At 52.6% G+C, this 24,404-nt stretch overlaps 1 protein-coding gene across 1 annotated transcript in view; it reads left to right on the top strand.

Annotated features, from left to right (window-relative positions):
- The first annotated feature begins 1,408 nt into the window (after window positions 1-1,408).
- The window catches only part of LOC122390106 (putative inorganic phosphate cotransporter), a 31,102-nt gene continuing 8,106 nt past the window's right edge, over window positions 1,409-24,404 (top strand). The window contains exons 1-9 of the mRNA XM_043382766.1: window positions 1,409-1,807; window positions 5,255-5,388; window positions 6,859-7,067; window positions 7,321-7,554; window positions 8,081-8,168; window positions 13,157-13,380; window positions 17,087-17,242; window positions 17,691-17,823; window positions 19,345-19,458. Coding sequence (XP_043238701.1) covers window positions 1,782-1,807; window positions 5,255-5,388; window positions 6,859-7,067; window positions 7,321-7,554; window positions 8,081-8,168; window positions 13,157-13,380; window positions 17,087-17,242; window positions 17,691-17,823; window positions 19,345-19,458 — 1,318 coding nt within the window. The 5' untranslated portion in view covers window positions 1,409-1,781. The remainder of the gene's footprint in view (window positions 1,808-5,254; window positions 5,389-6,858; window positions 7,068-7,320; window positions 7,555-8,080; window positions 8,169-13,156; window positions 13,381-17,086; window positions 17,243-17,690; window positions 17,824-19,344; window positions 19,459-24,404) is intronic.

Here is a 24,404-nt window from a genome sequence, read left to right as displayed (position 1 = left end):
ACAAAGGAAGAAGAACAAGGAAAATTAAATGCCGTTGGTGCGACTGCGAAAAAAAAAACAAAGAAAACGTTTTGCCAAGAAGTATGCTAAGCTTTTATAAATCCTTATTCTTCGTCTTTTGATTTTTTTTTGTAAGATGACGTCATTGATTATCATGTAGTATGGTAGATCATCATAAAATAAATCGGTTGTACAACACCAATTTCGTTTTAATTATTATTTCAATTGAAATAAAACCACTTAATAATATTCGGTAAAATATTTTAAGGAAAATGAAATATATTAAATATGTTATGCCTAGGCTCTCAGGAGAAAAGGATCAACAAACGTTCTGCTGCAAATTAAACAATGCAGCAAATTAGCTATTAATGTAAACGTAATTAGCGAGACGAAAACGGCGCTTTTGTTTCAGTTATTTTTGTAGGGGTTTCAGATATTTATAGAGTTCAGTGGGTTGTTTCTGAGGAGATGTGGGGATGTGAATTAGTAATTAATCACACTTTATTAGTATATAGGGCCTTGCACTTTATCATCTGGATTTAAAAAAAAAAAAATTCCTGCTGAGTGCAGAAAGGTAGGTAGGTGCATCGCCAGGTTCTATCACAGGATTGGAGCAGTTATTGCAGTTGAAAGTCAAAGTTAGCTGTTCATGTTTAGGCCCTGTTCTTTATTTGGCCATCTACTCCATATTGCAGTTGTGATGACAAGCAGTTTTCAGTGTAGTTTTGTGATCTTTGATGTCATCAATTGGTGTCATTATTTTTCGTCAACTAAAACTTATTTCATCTTTCCATTCAATCGACTCAATCATACGAGTCACTCTAATTTTCGGGAATCAAATCAGTCAACCAGTCGCTAAAGTCAAACGAGTCAGTCAACCAGTCATCTCGAAAAGTCAATCGACTCAATCCAATCAACTCAAAATACGCGCTGAATCAAATCAATCAATTCAATCGACTTGATTGGTATACAACCCTGGTTACAGTCACATTGCAGTCACAGTTACATCGCAGTTACAGTTACACCGCTGTCGCAGTCACACCGCAGTCTCAGGTACAGTCACACCACAGTTACTTTCTGCACAGTCACATAACTACACTCAGTTACAGTCACAACGCAGTCACAGTTGCAGTCACATCGCAGTCACAGTCCGCTAACAGGACTGGGCGCCTTCCACCGCTCGGATCAGGGCTGGAAGAAAAATAATCAGCGGTCCCCCACCCCACCCCCGTGCAGGTACTACGCGCTATGGACTTCCGGGCACTCACGCCGGCAAGTGTCACCCCGTACAAACAACTAACTGACTGGGTGCATCCCCACCGCGCTATAGGTGCACCTGACGCGCGCCGTTAACCACGGGGCAATGTGGGACAAGCGCCCACGAGGTAATGTGGGCCCACAGGGCAGTGTGTGGCGAGCGCCCACGGGGCGGTATAGGGCGTGGGCCCACGGGGCAGTGTGAGGCGTGAGCCTGCGGGGCAGTGCGCAGCCGGTGCGCCCGGCACGCTGGCCGCTCGCGGCTGATAGCCGCCGCTCGGGGGTCGGGGGTCGGGGGTGGGTGGGTCCCTATCAGCCGGCGGCACCGCGACGCGATCAGAGACCGACGGCGGCGGTCAGAGTGGGCGCTGCCACCGCGACTGGGAGATCCATCCGGTGTCACCGGCCCCCGGCCCGCACCCCGACCGCCGGCCGCACCGCCGGCAACAACTGAGAGCAACAGACAGACGCCCGACCCGGACCGGGTGGCCAGACAAACCCAAACAGGCCTGCAACAGCACAGCATGGTCTGGCTACTGCGCCAGAACAGGTGGGTGCTGCCCGACTGCTGACCCGCACAACTGTGTCTCGTGGCTAGACTTACAAATTCGACCCGTACCCTGGTCTCAGCCAGTCTCGCCATGCTGGTGCCTGGTAGTACACATAGTGGTGGTGGTGGTGGTGTGTCAGTGTGTGTATGTGGGGGTGGGGGATTTGGCCACGCTCGATTATACCGAAAAGTAGATAAGTTAGAAAGACGCGGGAAAAGCAATAGGTAGCTCAACGTAAGATCTTTCACTATGAGATAACTGGAGATCACTGGATCACTGGATAACCCGCGAGCTGCTGGGGGGGGAAGCGTTTAGCCCCCCCCCGCCATTTTTTTGCCGCGCTTTAGTTAAACAACGGCGCACCAATTTTGGTAACCTGTAGAGAATTATTGGATGTGACAAAAAGGTTCTAGTTGGCTTGGCACCACAATACGTAAGCGTCATCGGTACATACTACATACCTATATGATGAGCAGCGCACTTGATATCCAACGGTGACTCAAAACAGCCACATTTTTTTAGTTTGAACTGACCTGAAAGGTCAATGACTGACATGAGAAGGTAAAACAGGGTGTCATTGGATTCGTCTCTTCCCAACGAATCTTCTTGGTCTTTACCGCGAAGCTCTATCTCCAACAGGAACGAAATGGCGCGGGGGGGGGGGGGGGGTGGCAGCCCCCCATGTGCGTTCTAGGATGGGAAAATGCAGGGATGTGCGGGCGAGGGTTAACCCGGCAGGCGGGGGCGGAAGGTGGCGCGGATGGCCACCTTCCGTGCGTTGGGGGGGGGGGGGCATTTTTTGCCGCCCCCCCCCCGTATCTCCGAAACTGCTGGACAGATCCGGAAACTTCAAACGGCGTTCGATAGCCCTGTCAAATTTGTCGAAGGAAACCAAATTTCATTGACCACAGGATCACCGATGACGTCACAGGTCAGGTCAAAGATAAAATGTTTCACCGTTCACGGGTCTTCTGGGGAATGCGCTATAACACCGAGGAAAACGCATTTTGTCGAAAATCAGCTAAAGGGAATCAGTTGCCTAGTACATATGTTGCTATTAGAGGTCACTGGCAATACCAGGTCAGGTCACAGGTTAGGTCACCAAGGGGTCAGCACATGATCCCAACTTTACTAAGGTTGTGCGATGCATGTTTTATGGCCAATTTTTCATTTCCAACTCAATGGTGTTGGTTATAACACCATCAGGTACGGCTTAGGTCACTTTCTGGTAGAGGTCAGGTCAAGGTCAGGTTAAAAAAGGTCAAATTTCAAAGTTGATAGTTTTGCAAAGAATGGGTATTAATTCGATGCAGCTCGTCACGGGGAGTCTGATGATGGTCTTTGTTTTGTGCTACGTGGTCGAGAATTGCTAAAAATTGAGTTTAAAAATTTGACGTCATCAATTTTGGACAGTTTTTTCGCTATAACTTGGCCAAAAGAAGAGGTATCGATCTAAAATTTGGTATGTGGATAGAAGGTGGTAGGGACTATCACATTTATTCCGTTTTATCGAAATTCAAAAAACTTTTTGGATTTTTCGGCTACTTTATTCAAAAAATCTATTTTTTTATTTTTAGAGGTCAAAATCCAAACAGTTCGAAAATTTGAAACAACATTTTTTTTTAGCCCTGTTAATTCTACGAAAGCCCTGCCCTGTTAATCTCTCGAAAATTTGAAACAACATTTTTTTAGCCCTGTTAATTCTACGCTTTTTATGTCGAGATATTTTTTTGTATCTCTAAAGCTGTAGGCCTGACAGCTCTTCCCGTAAAACCTTTTTTGGGTCGAAAATGGCAAAATGACGTCATTCTGACGTCATTAGCGGCCAACCTATCATAGCCTTTGGAAAAATTTTGGTCACAATGTGCAATAGCTTTTCACGCGAGGGTACTGAAAGTTTGGCGACGATCGGCGCAGCGGTTCTGGAGATATATCGAAAAAAAACTAAAGCGGGTGGCAAAAAATGCCCCCCACCGCCTGGAAGGTTAACCCGCGCCCCACTGGGGTCTGCGTATAACACGCCCTACTGGGGGGGCTATTCATAGCCCCCCCTGCTAACTCCGAAACTACTGGGCCGATCGTCAAAATTCAAACGGCGTCTGATAGCCCCGGAAAAACTGTCGAGCGAAACCTAATTTCATTGACTTCGAGGTCACTGATGACGTCACAGGTCAGGTCAAAGTAAAAATTATTAGCATTTTGGCTTCTTCACGTTTTGGGCTCTGGCCGCCGTCTTACAAGTCAGAGCAGGCTCATTTTTGGTTCACACACTCTTGAACAGATGCTCTAGGTACTCTGAGGGTACCAAACTTGTACTTTGATTTCAGGTCAAGGTCAGGTCATCACAGGTCACGAAAATATTATATCATGCATCGGTCACGTGACACATGTTTTATGGTCCATTTAGGCCAAACATTTCGAATTTGATGTCGTCTGTGTTATTCGAGGTCATTTTGAGTCAAATTTCGCTTAGGGCAGGTCACTTTCAGGTCAAAAAAGGTCAAATTTTGAAGTTAAAATTTTTCAACAAAAAAGGTGTCTATTGGATGCAATTTGAGCTCAGGAACACGATGGTGCTATTTATATTGGTGTACGATGTCAAATTCGTGCTGAAAAATTGATTTGAAAAATTAATAATTGTTAATTTTTTGCAATAATGCGTATAACTTGGCCATTTTTGAAGATATTTAGCTAAAACTTGCTAGAGTTAGTCATAATAATGCGTTCTATCATATATATTCCGGTTTTTTCGAAAAGTTAAAATTTTTTTGAAAAAAATGTAAAAATATAAATTTTGAATTTTATTACATAAAATTTTCGACATTTTCAAAATTTCGAAAATCCGAGATAGCAGTTTGATAGCGCAGTCTATTCTGAGTCCTCTCATGCAAAGAAATTGGATCTAGCTTAAAAACTGAGCTCTTGGGAGCGATTGCCGTGGTTCAATGTTTTGCGTCGAAATCGGCCGAACATGACGTCACTCTGACGTCATTTCCGGCCAACCTATGGTAGGTACGAAGTTCAAATTTTGACACAAGGTGTCAAATTGATGCAGCCAAAGGTACTGAAAGTTTGGCGTCGATACGTCAAGTGGTTTGGAAGTTATTGCAGAAAAACGGGAGGGGGGGCTATAAATAGCCCCCCCCCCCCAGTGGGGCGCGGGTTAAAGCGTCTCTCCAAATGAAAACAAAACTGACGGTAATCACGCCATTGCGGTCAGCCAGCACCGACCCCGCCAGCAGCCCGCCGAGCAACCCCCTGGACCGGTAGGGCTCCTGGACGCCGGACGGCCCCAGCCCGGTCAGCCGGTGGTGAGGGTGGATGTGGTGCGTCAGTATGTTGTTCTATAGGTATGTGTTCATATGTGGTGTGTGTCTGTACTTGACGTCGAACCGACGGCTGTGATGAATATCAGTTTTGTCTGAATGTCAGTGCTGTGTTCGCAGCTCTTCTGGTGAGGGCGGGGGCGCCGACGGCGGGCGCCGGGGCGCCGACCGCGAGCCGTGTCTGCTGCACGAGAATCACGCCTACTACGGGGCAGTGACGGACGGCTGTGCCGACGAGCTACTCACCCCGTCCGGTGAGTCGGTCCGGTGAGCTGAGTGGGTCCGGTGAGTCGGTCCGGTGAGCTGAGTCCGGTGAGCTGAGTCCGGTGAGTCGGTCCGGTGAGCTGAGTCCGGTGAGTCGGTCCGGTGAGCTGAGTACGGTGAGGTGAGTACGGTGAGCTGAGTCCGGTGAGCTGAGTACGGTGAGTCGGTCCGGTAAGCTGAGTGGGTCCGGTGAGTCGGCCCGGTGAGCTGAGTCCGGTGAGCTGGTGAGTCCGTCCAGTGAGCTGAGTCCGGTGAGCTGAGTCCGGTGATCTGAGTCCGGAGAGTCGGTCCGGTGAGCTGAGTGGGTCCGGTGAGTCGGTCCGGTGAGCTGAGTCCGGTGAGTTGGTCCTGTGAGCTGAGTCCGGTGAGTTGACCCGGTGAGTGGGTCCGGTGAGTCGGTCCGGTGAGCTGAGTCCGGTGAGCTGAGTGGGTCCGTTGAGTCCGTCCGGTGAGCTGAGTCGGTCCGGTGAGCTGAGTCCGGTGATCTGAGTCCGGTGATCTGAGTCCGGAGAGTCGGTCCGGTGAGTTGACTCGGTGAGCTGAGTCCGGTGAGGTGACGCCCGCCGCTTTCCGTACTGCCACTGCAACGATAACGCGCGTGCAAACCGTCTTCGGTCTTACCTCTGAGCAGTTCCATCCCCAGCGGCCGAGTCGGTACCAATGCAAACACCATTACCAAGTGATGGTCCATGACAAACACCATTACCGATTGATGGTCCCACGTCATCCGACACCATTACCGATTGATGGTCCTATAACAGCAGCAACCATACCGCACCATTACTGAGTGATGATCCTACATCCGACACCATTACCAAGTAATGTTCCTAAATCAGACACATTTAGCGAGTGATGGTCCCACAGCAGCAACCATTATCGATAGCTGGTCCCATGGCGGGCACCATTACCGAGTGGTGAGTGTCCCGCGTCAGGCACCATTACCCAGTGATGGTCCTAAATGAGACACCATTATCGAGTGATGGTTCCACGGCAGGCAACACGGCAGGCACCACCATTTCCTCTGCAGACACCATTACCGAGATCTGGTCCTACATCCGACACTTTTACCGATGATGGTCCAATGAGCGACACCATTACCGAGATGGTCCACGACAGACACTATTACCGATTGATGGTCCTGCATCCGACATCATTACCGATGGTCCGGTATTCACCTATGGCAGCCAGTACTCCTGAGGCTGCCAAATGCTTTTTGAGTGGAGGAAATTGTTAGAGGTTAGTTCGAGCTTATCATGCATCGTACCTATATTAGAGAAACTGGGCGTCACTCAAGTCAAGCACCGTGCTTCAGCAACTCTTTACGTATCGTTTTGGCCGTCCCTCGCGCACACCCACCTCCGCTGACCTGAAGCAGTCCCGGCCTGGCCTGTGGCGGCGCAGGACGTCACTCGATGGCCCGACCTGACCGGCCCCGACCCCTGTCTGCACCGCGCCTGCAGGCTGGGGCGCGCGGCACACACTGGCTGTGCTCGGCTGTCTGGGGTTCTTCGTGGCGTTCGCGCTGCGGGTCAACATGTCGATGGCCATTGTGGCGATGGTGAACGGCACGGCGCTGAGACTGCTGTCCCCCCACAACGACAGCGCCGGCGGCGGCGGCCGGCTCTGCACCGGAAACCGCACCTACCTCATCGGAAACGACCTGCAGCAGGTCAGTCCGCTGCCCACTCTGTGCAGCATGTCCGCGAAAAGTAACGACTCACCTCAGCACCACCAACCTCAAAACTACGGGGCATGCCGAAACTTTGCTGAAATTAGCGGCTCATATTAGACACTAACTCAAAAAGTTTTCTTCTATTTAAAAATGAAAGCTTCATTCCAAGACATTTCTCAGCCGTTGCCAGAGATAAAGCGATGCCCAGTTGACTGATGTGTGGCACCGCCTCTGCTCTCCCCGCTGGCAGGACGGTCCGTTCGTCTGGAGCGAGCTGACTCAGGGCGTCATCCTGAGCTCCTACTTCGGCGGCTACCTGGTGTCGCAGGTGCCGGCCGGCCGGCTGGCCGAGCGGCTGGGCGCCGTGCGCGTGCTGGCCGTCGGCCTGGCCGCCGCCGGCCTGCTCACCCTCCTGACGCCTGTGTGCGCGCTGAGCGGCGTGCCCGCCCTGGTCACCATCCGCTTCCTGCAGGGCGCCGCCAGTGTGAGTGGACGCCGGACGCCGCCGCCCCGGCGGAGGCTCAGCGGCCGCGTCACACGACAGCGCTGGGCGTCGTGTGCGGACGGGCACATCTACCTTAGATCGAACTACACTAATTGTCCCCACATATTTTATAATATCGGCATCTGCCAGCCTAGCTGGCGAGGTGGTGAGCGGCCTACCGTTGGGTGCGGCCGGATGGGTACACCAGTGCGTGTACTTTCACTTTTCCGTCAGCCCCTCTGTTCTGTAACGTCTGGGACAATGGCCGCTGTCCAGCTCGAGCCATTGCTATCGCTGTGTACAGCCGTGCCCGTGTCTGTCTACATACTCTGGTGTCTGACGGAGTGCTGTCTGACCGAATAGTATCTCATCCACTAGTTATAGTATCTGACCGACTGTGGCTGACCGGGCGGTGTCATCAGACCGCCTGCTGTCTGACCGACTGGTGTCTGACCGACTGTGTCTGACCGGCTGGTGTCTGTCTGACCGACTGGTGTCGTCTGACCGGCTGGTGTCCCCTCCGCAGGGGGTCACCACGCCATCCATCCACTGCCTGCTGGCGCGCTGGGTGCCGCCCAACGAGAGGAGTCGTATCAGCACCTTCGTCTATGTGGGTGAGTTCCGGACATTCACTGATACATGGGTAACTCTTTGCAGCTACAAGTGAGCATCACTGCATGCGATATTTATTTTTAATAATATATTATATTGATTTCAAAATTTGTATATTTCATCAAATTTCAGGTCCATTTTCAGGTCTTTTTTTACTTCTACACAATCAACAGCAAAAAAAAGACGCTCTCACGACTCACTCACGCAGGCAGTCCGCAGTGGCCCCAAACAAAGAACTCGATGAACGCAGCCTTTGACGTAAGGTTGATCTCACTGGTTACTTATTGTATCTTACGTGATGAGAATTAAATACCTCAGAATCAGAATCAGACAGGTTATCTGCATGTTTATTCTTACAAATAGACTAGACATCACGAGGAGCCGGGGAGCGGCGGCAGACGGTACATGGAACTGCCCCGCTGCTGTGGAGAGCAGGTAAGTACTGCTGATACGGCCATATCGCTCACTAGCGGCGCGATTTACTCGACACTTGAGACGACTCTATCGGCTCCGCTCCCCGCTCCCGTGTCTGCCCCTCTCCCCTCTCCGGCGCCGTGTCCATACCGTTCGTCTCTCTCAGTCCCGCGTCCGTGCCGTTCGTCTGGCTCGGCGCCGCGTCTGTTCCGCTCGTCTCGCTCGGCGCCGCTCGTCTCGCTCGGCGCCGCGTCTGTCACGCTCGCCTCCACCAGAGGCCGGTGCGCCGCAGCCAGGCCGAGCCCAGCCTCCGGTCGAGTCGGAACATAGGTCACATTCAGCACGATCGGGCCGGCGAAGGGCGCGCTCTGCACCTGCACGTCCAGCTCGTGCGGCAGCGGCCCGGGCAGGGAGAGCGTCTCCCGGCCGCCGGCCGTCTGGTAGGTGAACCGCACGCCGCTGCCCTCGTACCAGCCGGGCCGGCGCACCCCGCCCGGCCCGTTCAGCAGGTACTGGCCCAGCGCCCTGACAAACAGCGCCACGCGGTGCGGCGAGGCGGCCGTCTCGGCGATGGTGACGGCGGTGGCGCCGACGGGCAGTCGCGCCACCAGGCTGTACTGGGTGACCGGGATCAGCGTCAGCACCCGCCGCTCGACGCGACACCTGTGGTAGCTGTCGGAACCACAGCCGCCGCAGCTCTCCGCCGGGCGGCTCTGCGGCGGCAGCAGGCGGGTGCCGGCACAGTCCAGCGCGCGGCACGTCCCCCGGACACAGATGGCGGGGCGGTCGGCGGAGCCGCACGACACCCCTTCAGGCACGGGCTCGCCGTGCTGGGTGCGGCCGTCAGTCGAGCGCACACACCAGAAATGGCAGGGCAGCGCCGCCGAGTGGGTGGCCAGCCAGGTGCCGACCGGCTGCTGGCGCCGGCAGAACGCCGCGCGGGGCTCCTCCCAGCAGCGCGGCAGGCCCGGGCACAGCCGCACCTGCTCGCCGTCTCCGGCGCAGCGGCCGGCGGCGGGCAGACACTGCCGGCGGCGCCGCTGCACGCCGGCGCCGCAGCTGCGGCTGCACGTGCCCCAGCGGCCCCAGGAGGCCCAGTCGGCCGGCGCCGCCGCCGCCGGTGGCCGGTGGACGGGTCGACAGTGGCCGTGCACGCACCAGTGGCCGGCGCCGCACGGCGTGCCGTCCAGCGGCGGCGCGCGCCGGCTCAGACACCGGCTCGAGCCGGGCGGCGCGCACCAGAGCCGGGCGCACTGGCGCTGCACCGAGCGCAGCCGGCAGGGCCCGTACTCGGGCCCGAACTCGAACTGGCACTGCTCGGCCACCGAGAGCGGCCGGTCCAGCGAGCTGCTGACGGGCCGGGCGTCGGCCGCCGCCGGCCGGTTGTACAGGCACGTCCACCAGCTCACCTTGCTGCTGTACTCGTGCCGGCTGCAGTTGGACCAGAAGAAGCGGTTGTAGGTAGCGCTGATGAGCGGCGCCATGACACTGCCCAGCGGCGGCGCCCAGTCGCACTGGTCCGACTCGCCGTCGTGCGTCAGGCCCAGCATGTGGCCCAGCTCGTGCGCCACCACGAAGGCGCTGCTCAGGCCCTGGTCGCGGTTGATGGAGGCGCTGCGGCTCGGGTCGCAGGCGCCGGAGACGGGCGCGTAGCCGGCCGGCCCGCCCAGGTGTTTGCGGGTCAGCCAGATGACGGCGTCGCGCGGGTCGGCCAGCCGCGCGGCCCACTGGTTGACGGCGCGCAGTGAGCTCAGCGGCGAGCGCGGCCGCACCAGCTCGCCGCCGCTCTCGATCAGGTAGATCCTGGTGACGACCACGCGCAGGCGCGCCTGCAGCGAGCTGTCCTCCAGCACGGCCGACATGACGTTCAGCAGCGTCAGCACGTAGTCCAGCACGCGGTGGCGCCCGTGGAAGGCGACCACCGACTGGTCGGCGGCCACCACCAGCTCCAGCCAGCGCGGCCGCGCCAGGTCGGCCGCCGTGGCCGGCAGCCGGTACGCGCCGGCCGGTGTGGCGTTACCGGCCGGGAACCACTGGTCGCCGATCAGCACCCCGTGCTCACCGTCCTCCTCCCGCTGCTCCGCCGTCCGCTCCTGCTCGAACGGCTCGACTGTGGCGCGGCTCAGCAGACCTCGTTTTCGCCGACGCGCTGACACGTGACGCGCCACGAGTCGCGCCACGTTCAGCGAGCGCAGCACGTGCGGGCCGCGTGTGTGGCGCACGTGCTCGGCGGGCTGCACGGTGACAGTGCGGCCGTCGGCGGCGATCACGGCCCAGACCCCGCGGCAGAGCGAGAGGGCCGCTGTGCTGCCGGGCCGGCCGGGCACGGCGCCGCGGTAGAGGCAGCGGCCAGCGGCGCGCCGCCCACCGCCGGCGCCGGCCGACCCCAGCCAGGTGACGGCGGCCGGCAGCGGCGACGGCGCGGCCACCACCGTCCAGCGCTGGTGGCCGCCGTGCAGCCGCACCAGCACCCGGCCAGAGGACAGGTGAGCCACCTGCGGCCGCACCAGCAGGCCGCGCGCCCCGCCGGCACACAGCAGCGCGGCCAGCAGCGCGGCCAGCAGCACGGCCGGCGCCCGGCGCGGCGCGGCCGGCGCCGGTGGAGCGGTGCGGCCGGCCATGGCGTCCGAGCGGGCCGCCACTGGTCGGGGCGCAGCGCCGCAGCCGGTCACCGACCTGGGCCGAGTAACCTCCACTGGAGCAGACCCGGGCCGAGTGATCTCCACTGGAGCAGATCTGGGAGTGACCTCCACTGGAGCAGACCTGGACCGAGTGACCTCCACTGGAGCAGATCTGGGAGTGACCTCCACTGGAGCAGACCTGGACCGAGTGACCTCCACTGGAGCAGATCTGGGAGTGACCTTCACTGGAGCAGACCTGGGCTAAGTCGCCGCCACTGGAGGAGACCTGGGCTGAGTCGCCGCCACTGCAGCCCGCCCTGCCGTCTGGGGCGCCCGAGTGCCGCGCTGCGTCTGTTGGCCGCGCTCGAGTGTCGTCTGTCGGCCGCAGTCCAGCAGGAAACGGGGCGCCGGAGACACACACAAGGGCACCGGGTCACAGGATGTGTCGCACGCAAAAACGCCCGTCCACTGCAGGGCCGCCACCGGCCGGGAGGCGGCATCAGCGCGCGCTGGGCGGCGTCTGGGCGCGCGTCGGAGTTGGGGTGCCGGGCGCCGTGTTTTACCGACTGACACGCCATGGGCGGCGGCGGTGTCTGCAGTGTGTGGTCTGCAGGACGGCGCGTGGTGTCGGCCCGGCCCGCCCGGCCCGCCCACAGCCGCCGACTCTGTTTATGTGAGCGGTGATACAAAAAGGTGAACAGCCTTGACACCGTGTAATGTAACAGTTTCAGCGCTGCGAAACTGGGACAGTTTTGTGCGGACATTGCTGCCTGGCGGTGCAGCCCAGCCGTCTGAACCGTCAGAGCAGTTTACAGGCTACACTAGGCGTGACATGTGCTACTCCTTATACATTTTTGAAATTTCTCTACATTATAAAATACTTCCTTTGATCATATCTCCGTCAGAGCACATTCATTTGATTCTAGTTGAAAGTAGATATGAATCCACACTCTCATTCTCCTTTGCGGCACACCATCGTTTTTGTGTGTGTGTGTGTGCAAACAAGATGCATTTTGGGCTTCTGTTACAATTACGTAGCCTAGTGGCGATAAAACTCCCTAATGTCATCGCTCCCGAGCCAAAGTATGGCAACTAACTGGCACTGCAAGTTACATAACCCCCATTCCACGATACAAATGTAACAGTGTCGCGAATGTCATATCGGAAGTGAATATGAGCATGCTCAGTGATGTGCCACATATGTACAAGGTGTGTTCTTAGGTAGCTGCTAAGTAGCACCAGATGCCGTGTGTCGACAGACGCCGGGTAAGCAGCCGTGTGTTGTCGTGTGTCGCCAGGTAAGCAGCCGTGTGTTGTCGTGTGTCGCCAGGTAGGCAGCTGTGTCGTGTGTCGCCAGGTAAGCAGCTGTGTCGTGTGTCGCCAGGTAAGCAGCTGTGTCGTGTGTCGCCAGGTAAGCAGCTGTATGCCGTGTGTCGCCAGGTAAGCAGGTCGCCAGGTAAGCAGCTGTGTGCCGTGTGTCGCCAGGTAAGCAGCTGTGTCGTGTGTCGCCAGGTAAGCAGCTGTGTCGTGTGTCGCCAGGTAAGCAGCTGTATGCCGTGTGTCGCCAGGTAAGCAGCTGTATGCCGTGTGTCGCCAGGTAAGCAGCTGTGTCGTGTGTCGCCAGGTAAGCAGCTGTATGCCGTGTGTCGCCAGGTAAGCAGCTGTATGCCGTGTGTCGCCAGGTAAGCAGCTGTGTCGTGTGTCGCCAGGTAAGCAGCTGTGTCGTGTGTCGCCAGGTAAGCAGCTGTATGCCGTGTGTCGCCAGGTAAGCAGCTGTATGCCGTGTGTCGCCAGGTAAGCAGGTCGCCAGGTAAGCAGCTGTATGTCGTGTGTCGCCAGGTAAGCAGCTGTGTGCCGTGTGTGTGTCGCCAGGTAAGCAGCTATGTCGTGTGTCGCCAGGTAAGCAGCTGTGTGCCGTGTGTCGCCAGGTAAGCAGCTGTGTCGTGTGTCGCCAGGTAAGCAGCTGGGCACGGCGGTGACGATCCTGAGCGCCGGTCCGCTGGCCGGCTGGCGCTGGGCCGGCGGCTGGCAGGCCATCTTCTACGTGACCGGCTCCGTGACGCTGGTGTGGAGCGTCGCCTGGACGCTGCTCGTGTACGAGACCCCAGCCGACCACCCGCGCATCTCCTTCCGCGAGCGCGTCTACATCTACTCACTCACCTACCAGGGCTCCGGCCAGGTTAGCGCATCTACATCTACTCACTGACCTACCGGGGATCCGGGAAGGTTAGCGCGTCTACATCTACTCACTGACCTACCAGGGCTCCGGCCAGGTTAGCGCGTCATCTAATCATTGACCTACCGGGGCTCCGGGCAGGTTAGCGCGTCATCTACTCATTGACCTACCGGGGCTCCGGGCAGGTTAGCGCGTCATCTACTCATTGACCTACCACTCGAGACAGGTTAGAAAGCCACTACCAGCATGGGCGGCGCCACCGGGGGGGACGGGGGGGACAGGTCCCCCGCTATCGAAAGTTAGGGGGTACAGTACCCCCCTATCGGCGAGGCCCGTTCAATAGTTGATAATAATGCATTATAGAGCTATCCGTCGCATTTAATGCATCGTTGGTTAATCAAGGCAGGTTCTGAATAAAGATTGCTGTTGGGATGCATCGCAGGGGGTCCTGGCCATCTGCAAAAGGTGTGGAGCTGTGATGCCTGTAGTTATAAGGTGATCGGCAGGGCCTCGGGGATCGTGCCCCCTTTTTGGGGCGGCAGGCAGGGTTATTACTTATTACCTCCCCACCCCACTGCCAGACCCCATTGCCGATAAAACCAAGTTCACTGAAACTCCATAGATTTCCGTTACTATATGAAAATTTTCCATTCCTAATTAGTCAAATTCAAGCATGGCAGTTCTACCACAGGGACCATTTGAAATCTATGCCATTTAACCCCAGCACTTGTGGGGAGAAGTGTTCGGATAGATCACAGGCAGGACCAAAAAAGCACACAGTAGCCCAAGACCTTATAATTGGATAATGGATATAGCATCGGCTCCCTCTCGTCAAGGGGTTCGATAGCACTCGTTTTTTTTTTTTTGCAAAACTAAGTTCGGTCGGCGGCCGAACGGCTGGGGGTCTAATCGAGCCCCCCCCCATCCCTCCCCTTCTTACGTCAGCGGCTGTGAAAATGCCATTACCAGCTGTTGAAACATGGCAGTTGCTTTTGCATGAGTGCACGAAAGGGTTTTAGGTCCGTGATACGTGAAAGGTTCTACATGAAAATTGAGATACACCAGCTTATCAAATTGTGCTCACTGTGGTGCGCTCGGTTTTACCTTGACTAGTCTTTGAATTCTGGGGTGAAACAGACCAGTCAAGAAACCTGTTCCATAAGGAGAGCCACTAATGCTAAAGAGATGTGGGATGAGGTTTCCAGAGACCTTCATTACCTCCTAAAGTGCCCCGCCATTTGCCAGTCCCTGCTGTAGTTGTTACGATTGGAGGGTGAATATGAGAACGATGCAGGTCGTGCCAGCTCGATCATGACGAACACAATGGTGCCGACATCACAGCTCTACTGCCATTTTTGACGAAGTTAATCAACAAGCACCGGAATCCTACCCTGGGGCATTTCACCTGCAGAGGTCGCCGAACCTGAGACCCTTTCACTCAATTTTTTTTCAACGGTGCATGCGCTCGTTTTTCCCGCGAAGCTCTTGGTAAGTAAAATCCATCAGAAAGTGTGATCAAATAACGGCTGGTGACCTTCCATGACCTAGCATGGCCTTTTGAGTGACCACCGATGACATGACCACTGACGGCTAGCCATTAGCTGCACCCTGCCCGTTGCATATGGATCAGGTGGTGATGTCATGATTCTGAAATTATATTGCAGTTTTGGCGCACTTGTCAGAGCAGAAGATATTCCCACTTTTCCTCCATGACTATATGATGGTGAAGCCCTGAAGCTGACCAGACGTAAGATCGAAAATTTGAAAGTACGAAACGTAAGAATAGCTGGCACTGCTACTCATACCTAAGCAATTCGCAGCTTGTAGGAAACCAGCTTTGAGTTGGCAAGACTGCAAATTTTTATTTAGAGGCAAGGATGCTTGAAAAGGTGATCGATCTTAGGTGTCCTAGGATAAGTTTGGAAACGGGATGCACCATTCGATGTGTTTTGGGCCTTGCCAAGTTTCGCGGCGTTACGTGCCTCGTTTTTTTTTGCATACACGATCAGTATCTACTTTTGGGATTTTCGGTCCCCGTCCCCCCCTATCGAAAACCCGTGGCGCCGCCCCTGACTACCAGCCCCTGATACAACGGATAGACAGAGACACCTTACATACACCGCCAGATAGAAGGTAAATGCGCATTAGGTATAGGCAGATCTGCAGCTGATGCTCAGAAAAAAAAAACTGTTTGCAAGGCAAGGCGCTTTGTCAGCTTATATGTTTCACTATGTACTCACTCGTAGTTTACGATAAATAAAATGGCAATGCTAGTTCAGTTGAACTTTTATTTCGCTGCTGATCATTTATTTCTGTGAGCAATTGTGAAGTTGTTTTGGCGTGGTTGCTGCACAGTGCGCACACGGTCGGTACCTCTTATCAACTTCCGTGCGCCGTCTGTCGCACCAGCGGAGGTATACATATGTCTGAGTGGCTGACCCTCCGCGTGGACCGTATCATTGAAGGCTTATCTGACCCAGGGCACTCTTAACCCGCGCCCAGATGGGGTCTGCCGAGCAACGTGGTCTGATGGGGGGGGGGCCATTTTGGCCCCCCCTCAGATCTCGAGAACCACGCAACATAGCGACAAGCGGTAAACGGTGTTGGATAGCCCCAACGGGGAACTACCTTGTGACCCAATTTCATTGACCTCGGTCAAACCGATGACGTCACAGGTCAGGTCAAAGGTCGAATTTTCACCGTTTACAGGCATTTCAAGAAATGCGTTGTAAAATCGTGTAAAATGCATTTCATTGAAAATAATCGATGGGGAAATGTTCTTCAAACACATATTTTGCTATTTGAGGTCACTGATACCAGGTCAGGTCACAGAGGTCAGGTCACTGGGGGGGTCACAATATGAAAGTGTCGTGTGATACATGTTTTATGGTCCATTTTACATGACAAATGCGATTATGTGGGTCAGACAGACTTTAGGGCCAGCTTAGGTCACGTTTTGGTCAAGGTCAGGTCAAGGTCAGGTCAAGGTCAGGTCAAATTAGGTCAAATTTCAAAGTTGATATTTTTGCATAAAATGGGTATCGATTCGATGCAGCTCGTCACGGGGAGTTCAATGGTGGCCTCCGTTTTGCGCTACGAGCTCTAGAATTGCTAAAAATTGAGTTCAAAAATTTGACGTCATCAATTTTTAACAGTTTTTTCGCTATAACTTGGCCAAAAAAAGAGGTATCGATCTAAAATTTGGTATGTATATCGAAGAGCGCAGGGACTATCACATATATTCCGGTTTTTTTCGAAATTCGAAAAATTTTTGGAAATTTTTTGAGTTTTTCTAAAAAAATCATTTTTTTTTTTTGATTTTTTGGGGTCAAAATCCCAAAATTTCGAAAATCCGAGATAGCAGTTTTGTAGCGCCGTCTTTTCTCTACACAACCACATAAAGAACTTTAAAATTGCTTGTTAACTGTAGAATTGGTGAGCGTTTCAAGATGTCATGTTTTTTGCTCATTTTTACTCGAACATGACCTCAGTTTGACCTCAATAACTCCTGACCTGAGGTGACCTGTGACTTGAAATTTTGTGTGAAGGTGTCAAATTGATGCCCGGTAAGGTACCCAAAATTTGGCGGCGCTGCGCGCCGCCGTTTTCTCACTATTTAAGAAAAACCACAGGGGGGGGCCAAAATGCCCCCCCCCCATCAGGGCGCGGGTTAAAGAGTCATCTGACCCTCCGCGCTGTGCCGTTCCAGCGGAGTTCGGTGCCGTTTCCGTGGAGACGCGCGCTGAGCTGTCGGCCGTTCCAGGCGCTGATCGTGACTCAGTTCTGTCAGAACTGGGGCGACTACCTGATCATGACCGAGCTGCCCACCTACATCAGCACAGCGCTGCGCTACCCGCTGAACACGGTGAGGGGTCGCCCCGCGCCGCCCCGCCCCGCCGCCCCGCGCTGCCCGCCACCTATGGCGCGGTAGCGGCGACTTCTGCGGGCTGCCCACTTGCCACCACTGTCCGGTCTGTGACACTGGGGCCTGTCCGGTCTGAGACACTGGGGCCTGTCTGATCTGAGACACTGGGGCCTGTCTGATCTGAGACAATGGGGCCTGTCCGGTCTGTGACAATGGGGCCTGTCCGGTCTGTAACAGGGAGGCCTGTGCGGTCAGACACTGGGGCCTGTCCGGTCTGTAACACTAGGACATGTCTGCTGGTCCAGTGTCCATCTTCTCGACATCTTAATAGTGTTTTGCCTTTCATAAGTTCTGTTGTTGATGTTCAGTATCATATTATCAGTTACCTGTTGCGATAACCTTTGGAGCTTAATTTATGTGTGTGACCTCTGGCCTGTGACCTGGCCAGAACGCCATGTTTTCGGCGCTGCCCCAGCTGGCCAAGGTGGTGTTTGCGCTCGGCGTATCATTCGTGGCCGACTGGCTGGCCAGGGGAAGTCGGCTCAGTCTCTCCGCTAACCGCAAGCTCTGGAACTCGATCGGTGAGTGGATGGACCGACTGCACCGAGCTCCTCGGAGAGAGAGGGTGCTCAGACACCAAAACTACAGCTCGAGTCTCACTTACGGCTCAGTCTCAATCTCAGCTTTAGTTACGTACAGCACGAACGTCAGTGCCTGTAAAACATCTAAGCATATGTATGTACTTACATATTAGAGGTGGCAAAATGTGGACCCGAGGACCCGGTCCAAAGAACCAGTCTGGACCCATATGGGTCCAGACCGGTTCCTGGAAATTTTCTGACGGGCCCAACCGGGTCCTACCATAAACTATACATCTTGCACACTACACATTATTGTAGTGTAGTTATTGTAGTATCAGACAAATGTGAAGTGAAGTAAGTGAACGTTTCTTTGCACACAGTAGCTCATGAGTATTCCCAATTGGAAATAGGCTGTTTTACATGATGTAACTGCCAACTAATGATACCTACAAGTAGTTTGCATTAGTTGACTTTTGGGGAACGGGTCCAACTGGTTCCGATTCCAACTAAGACCGGGTCCGACTGGTTCCAGAAATGTCCAACCGGGTCTGGTTCGAGTCTGGTTCCCAAAATGTTCATCTTTTGCCACCTCTATTACATATGTACTCGTACATAAGTACCTTTGGTCGGATTCCGGTGGATGAAATTCTGACTAGATAGACTGCACAGTAACTTCATTTCTTTTTTAACCCTGGGCCCTGTTTCACGGCCGATAGCAGTACACTGCTATCACACGTGTCAAGTTGGGTTTCCATGGAGACATCAACAAACTCCTATCTCCAACATTACCACAATCTGTGACGTCAGCTCGCGAAATGCGATTAGCGATAGCAGCATGGTAGCAGCGTCCAGTGAATCACCGCCCTGATACTATGTCGCCAACACTAAGTTTTTCATTTCCTTTTTCCTGACTTTTCTTTCCATCTTCCTCTTTCTTTCTTTCTTTCTTTTTTTTTCTTTCTTTCTTTATTTATTTTCTTTCTTTCTTTCTTTCTTTCTTTCTTTCTTTCTTTCTTTCTTTCATTCATTCATTCATTCATTCATTCATTCATTCATTCATTCATTCATTATTTCTTTCTTTCTTTCTTTCTTTCTCTCTCTCTCTCTCTCTCTCTCTCTTTCTCTCTCTCTCTCTCTCTCTCTCTCTCTCTCTCTCTCTCTCTCTCTCTCTCTCTCTCTCTCTCTCTCCTCTCTCTCTCTCTCTCTCTCTCTCTCTCTCTCTCTCTCTCTCTCTCTCTCTCTCTCTCTCTCTCTCTCTCTCTCTCTGTCTCTGTCTCTGTCTCTGTCTCTCTGTCTCTCTGTCTCTCTCTCTCTCTCTCTCTCTCTCTCTCTCTCTCTCTCTCTCTCTCTCTCTCTCTCTCTCTCTCTCTCTCTCTCTCTCTCTCTCTCTCTCTCTCTCCTATATTCACTGCTATGCCACTCCATGCTGAATTATCTAACCACGCGTGTGTTCTATCTGTTACTTCCCACCACGCTGTCGGCCTGGTGTTGTCGTCGACTTACAGCCCCGCCCCGCCACAGGAATGTACATACCGGCGCTGACGCTGGTCGGTGTGTCGTTCGCCGGCTGCAGCGACGTGCTCGTTCTCACACTCATGGTGACCACCGTGGGATTCAACGGAGCCGTCCTCTCAGGTCAGTGCACACTGCACGTGTCAGCAGAGGTGCAGAGGTGCATATTAGCTGATTTTAAATGATTTCAGAAGCCCAGCAATTATGTAATAAAACTGATAAAGTTAACCCGCGCCCCACTGGGGGAGGGGAGGGGCTATTCATAGCCCCCTCTAGTTTTTCTGCAATAAATTCTAAACCGCCAGACATATCGACGCAAAACCTTCAGTGCCTTCGGCTGCATCAATTTGACACCTTGAGTCAAAATATTAACTTCGTAGCTACTATAGGTCGTCCGGAAATGACGTCAGAGTAACGTCATGTTCGGCCGATTTCGACGCAAAACATTGAACTACGGCAATTGCTCTCAGGAGCTCAGTTTTTTAGCTAGATCCAATTTCGTTGCATGACAGGACTCAGAATACACTTTGCTATCAAACTGCTATCTTGGGTGCGCAAAATTTTGAAAAACTGGAAATAATTCATATTAAATTTCAAAATTTATATTTTCATCTGTTTTCGAAACTTTTCCACTTTTCGAAAAAAAAACGGAATACATGTGATAGAACACATGCCCATTATATATCCTAGCAAGTTTTAACCGGATATATTAAAAAAAAATGGCCATTCGATATGCATTATAGTAAACATTTCACAATTACTAGTTTTTCAAATCAATTTTTCAGCTTGTATTTGACATCGTCCACCAATATAAATAGCACCATCGTGTTCCTGAGCCCAAATTGCATCAGATAAACACCTTCATATTGAAAAAAATTCTAACTTTGAAATTTGGATTTTTTACCCTAAAGTGGCCTGACCTCAGCTAAATTCTACTCAAACTAACCTCGAATGGCATAAATGACACCGAGTTCGAAATCTATGACCTAAATGGACAACAAAACATGTGTCACTTGACCGATTCATGATATATATTTCCGTGACCTGTGATGACCTGACCCTGACCTGAAAATCAAAGTACAAGTTTGATACCCTCCGGGTGTCTAAAACATCTATTCACAGGCGCGTAAACCAAAAAATGAGCCCTATCTGACATGTAAGCCCAAAATGTGAACAAGCTAGGCATCGATAACTTTTTCTTTGACCTGACTTGTGACGTCATCGGTGACCTATGGTCAATAAAATTAGTTATTTTTTCGACAGTTTTTCCGGGACTATCAGACGCCATTTGAATTTTGACAATCAGCCCAGCAGTTTCGGAGCTAGGAGGGGGGCTATGAATAGCCCCCCCCCCCCCCCCCCAGTAGGGCGTGTTATACGAAGAGCCTAGTGGGGCGCGGGCTAAAATTGAATCTTTGTTATAGCCTTAAATGAAATCTCAAACGTTCTCAAACTCATCCCGCATAAAGGCTGTTTTAATCGCATGTTAAAAACTAGTAAAACGCCTTTTGGGGGAAGAACGAGCGAGCAAGAAAGTTAGCCCTGCACTTGCGGAAGGGCGAGAGGATACTTGCAACTGGCTTTTGTACTGCACTCTACTAGCCGGTCACTAGCGGTGTGCCAAATTTGAAGGCAATCGACTCAGCCGTTCCCGAGATCTGGAAGCGGCACCCTTCACGTGAGCACGTGCAAACTGGGTCCAAAATGCCTTTTGCACGGGGCTCTACCAACCGGTCCCTAACTGCTTACTAAATTCGCGAAATCAGCAGTTCACGAAATCTGGAAACGCCCTCTGCACGTGCCCACGTGCAGTAGAACCCTAACCGTAACGCATGGGAATGGATTGCTTTAAAGGTGCCCACTGCCCATCTGTATTCAAGTTTCAGCGGAGGCGCCCCAGCTATTTCAGAGTAATTGTAACGGGAACAAATTTGACACCTCGTTTTGTTGCCTTTTGCGAGAGAACTGGGGGTGGCCCACATGCATCGAGAGTGTACGATGATTGGAAGAAAGGATGCAACTACCCTACAAAAATTACCGCAAGTCAATCGCCCAAACAGTTACCAAGATATATGTATACCTCCCAAAAGCGCTAAATCTGTAGAGCTGCTTGAACACCCTTGGCTTTTCACGTGGCACGTGCCACGACGGTCACCTAAATGCATCAAGAATAGTCAGCCACGAGTTAAAAGGAATGGGGCTACCCAACAAAAAAGACCGTATGCCAATCGACCCAGTGGTTGCTGAGTTATAAGCCTCTCAAAAGCGCTACAGGCCGGGCTGGGCCGGGCCGGGCCGGGTCGGGCCGCTCATACTGACATTCTTCCGTTATATTGAAAAGACTTCGCTTCGCTCGCTCGCTCGTAATCAAGGAGTTTATGTCTCCATGGAAACTGGTGGAGCAGGCTCCACCAGTTTTATAAGAATACACACACACAGAGAGACACACGTACAGTGTGCACACATACGAAACGGCATCCAATAAGTATCTTTTAATAACCAGTAAAACGCCTTTTAGGGCGACTAACGGAGCGGCCGAGATGGTGGGCCTTGCAGGTGCGAAATTGCGAGGGAGAGCCTCCAACCATCTTGTGCACTGCACCCTACTAACCGGTAGCGATGTGCCAAATTTGAGCGCAATCGGCCGAGCCGAGGCCTCTTGCACCAAAATCCTCTTGCACCAATGCTTGGATTATTTTGCATCGTACACCCAGTCCAAGTCTCAAATGTAACAATTTGCGTGCAAAATTTAGCAAGCACATGTAGGATTATGTATTGGGCTATTGCAAACAAATTTACCACCGTTAGATTAGCTTATTCTGAAACCGGTTTTTTCGATTTTACCTAGCTAGGTAGTTTGGTGCAAGAGGCCTCCGGTCTCGAGATCTGGAAGCGGCATCCTGCACGTTCGCACGTGCAAAATGGGTCCCAACTGACTTTTGCACTAAACCCTGGACCCTACTAACCGGTCCCTAACCATATACCAAATTTTAGCGCAATCGGTTCAGCCGTTCGCGAGATCTAGAATCGACCCCTGCTCCCGCACGTGCGCACGTGCAGGAGCACCCCAACTATGACACATGGATATGCATTGCCTAGTGGGTGCCAACCTACATGCCAACTTCAGCGCAATCGGCTCAGTAGTTACCGAGATACAATAGAAAAACACAATTATAACGAATAGTGTTTGTCTATTTCAAACAACCTGCGGTTATTGCAATTGTTGCAAAACTGACACCTATTTGTTTTGCACCTGGCACGTGCATAAGAGGTCACCTTCATGCATCGGGAATAGTCCAATACTTGGTAGACGGAATGAAGCTACGACGCGGGCGGTTTTATTTTTGCGGTGTTTTTGCGGTTTATTTTGCGATTTGCGGCTGGCGTGCGTTGGTTTATTGTTTTTGTTTGCAACGTTTGCGTTGGCGTTTCGGGCGTGAGTTTTGCGCGTTTTTCGGTGTTTGTATTTTGCGGCGGGGGGGCGTTTTTCACAATTCAAAGTCCAAACCTTCGGGCCTCAACGGTCCTCGAAAAGCGCTGCCCTCGAGTAGACGGAATGAAGCTACCCTACAAAAATAACCGCTTGTAGGTAAATCGGTCAAGTGGTTGCTGAGATATAAGCCTCGCAAAAGCGTCCGCACGGCCGGCCGGCCGCTCATACTCAGACATTTCCGTTAATCTACGAAGACTTCTCTCGCTTCGCTCGCTCCGTAATCACGCGTGCAAAGAATCGATGTTTCATGCATTGCATATTCAACATAGAGGCTGACTCTAATCAATGGCTCGCGCATATGATGAACACCGACAAATTGAAACATGCTGATGCTGATATCAGCTTTTGCGTTGCTCATAAATTGTTAAAGTCAACTTCTGTGTTTTGTTAAAATTCTTGCTGTACAGCTCAATGAAACTAAATTTGAATTGAATTCTACACATTTTGCATAAAATCACATTTAATTTAATGAGATGCCTAGAACAAAAGTTTGCGTGGAAGAATACATAAGAGATAGAAATAACCGATCTTTACGAAACTCAGACTCATTCGACAGCCAAGAGGGGGACGATGACTGCCCTCCGGAAGAATGGTGCAACACATACATCGATCCCAATACCGGCGAGTCAGTCAAGGAGCAGTATACAAAAACGTTTGAGATAAATGGCGGACAGCGCTACGAGGTCGAAAAATGTGTTGTGACCAGATCGCCGCCTCCATCTGCCGCGCCGTTCAAGCCCTGTCCGCCGCGACCGCGTAAAATGTTTTATCGACCGCCGCCAAAGTGCTGCCAGCCTTGCTGCAAGCCACCGCCTCCACGATGCCAGTCACCTGTGAGAAGGGGCTGTAATTCACCACCTTATGCACCCCAAACCAAACAGCTCAGGACTGTGGAGAGCAAACTTGGACAGCTGGACTGCCGATTCCGTAATGTTGAAAAGGCCCTGCAAGATGCTATTGTCGCTTTAGGACGGATTCGATGAAACAGTGTCACAAAGATGTGAAACAAGTCTTTCTGTTTTGGGTGGTTTCTATATAATTACATCACTGACTAAATATAGCCACCACTGGCGCAACGTGCAAGCAAAGAGAGGCTAAGCAAAACACCTTGCTGAAATTACTGAAGGCCGACAGTCGATCCACTACATATCGGCTATCTGATGGAGTTTCGAGTAGTTCGTGACTTGCGTGCCCCGGCCTTGTTTTCCAGGCACTTTTGGATAAATGTCCTTGTTAATTAAGCGTGTGTATAGTGTACACGCATGCGCGCGTCCATGGTAAAAATAATCCATTTTGTGATAATATTTCGGCACAAATATATTTTGTTCAAATGAAACTTGCCAATGATTGCAAACTCTCAGCAGACATGTCCGCTGACATCGGGTATGTCCGCATGAGTGCGGTTACGGCTGCCCTGCAATACGACCTAACTGTACACATGAGAGGGCATGCAAGGCCATAGGGCATGGTGAAAACTGGTAGCGGATAGCAAGGGCATGGTTCAAACTGGTAGCGGATAGGAGGGCATGGTTCAAACAGGTTGCGGATCGGTTTTCTCGCCGGCCTCGGATTAAAT

Source organism: Amphibalanus amphitrite, unplaced genomic scaffold, assembly GCF_019059575.1.
Source record: "Amphibalanus amphitrite isolate SeventyFive unplaced genomic scaffold, NRLGWU_Aamphi_draft 000382F_arrow, whole genome shotgun sequence".
Lineage (NCBI taxonomy): Eukaryota > Metazoa > Arthropoda > Thecostraca > Balanomorpha > Balanidae > Amphibalanus > Amphibalanus amphitrite.
This window is presented reverse-complemented; position numbering and strand designations above follow the sequence as displayed.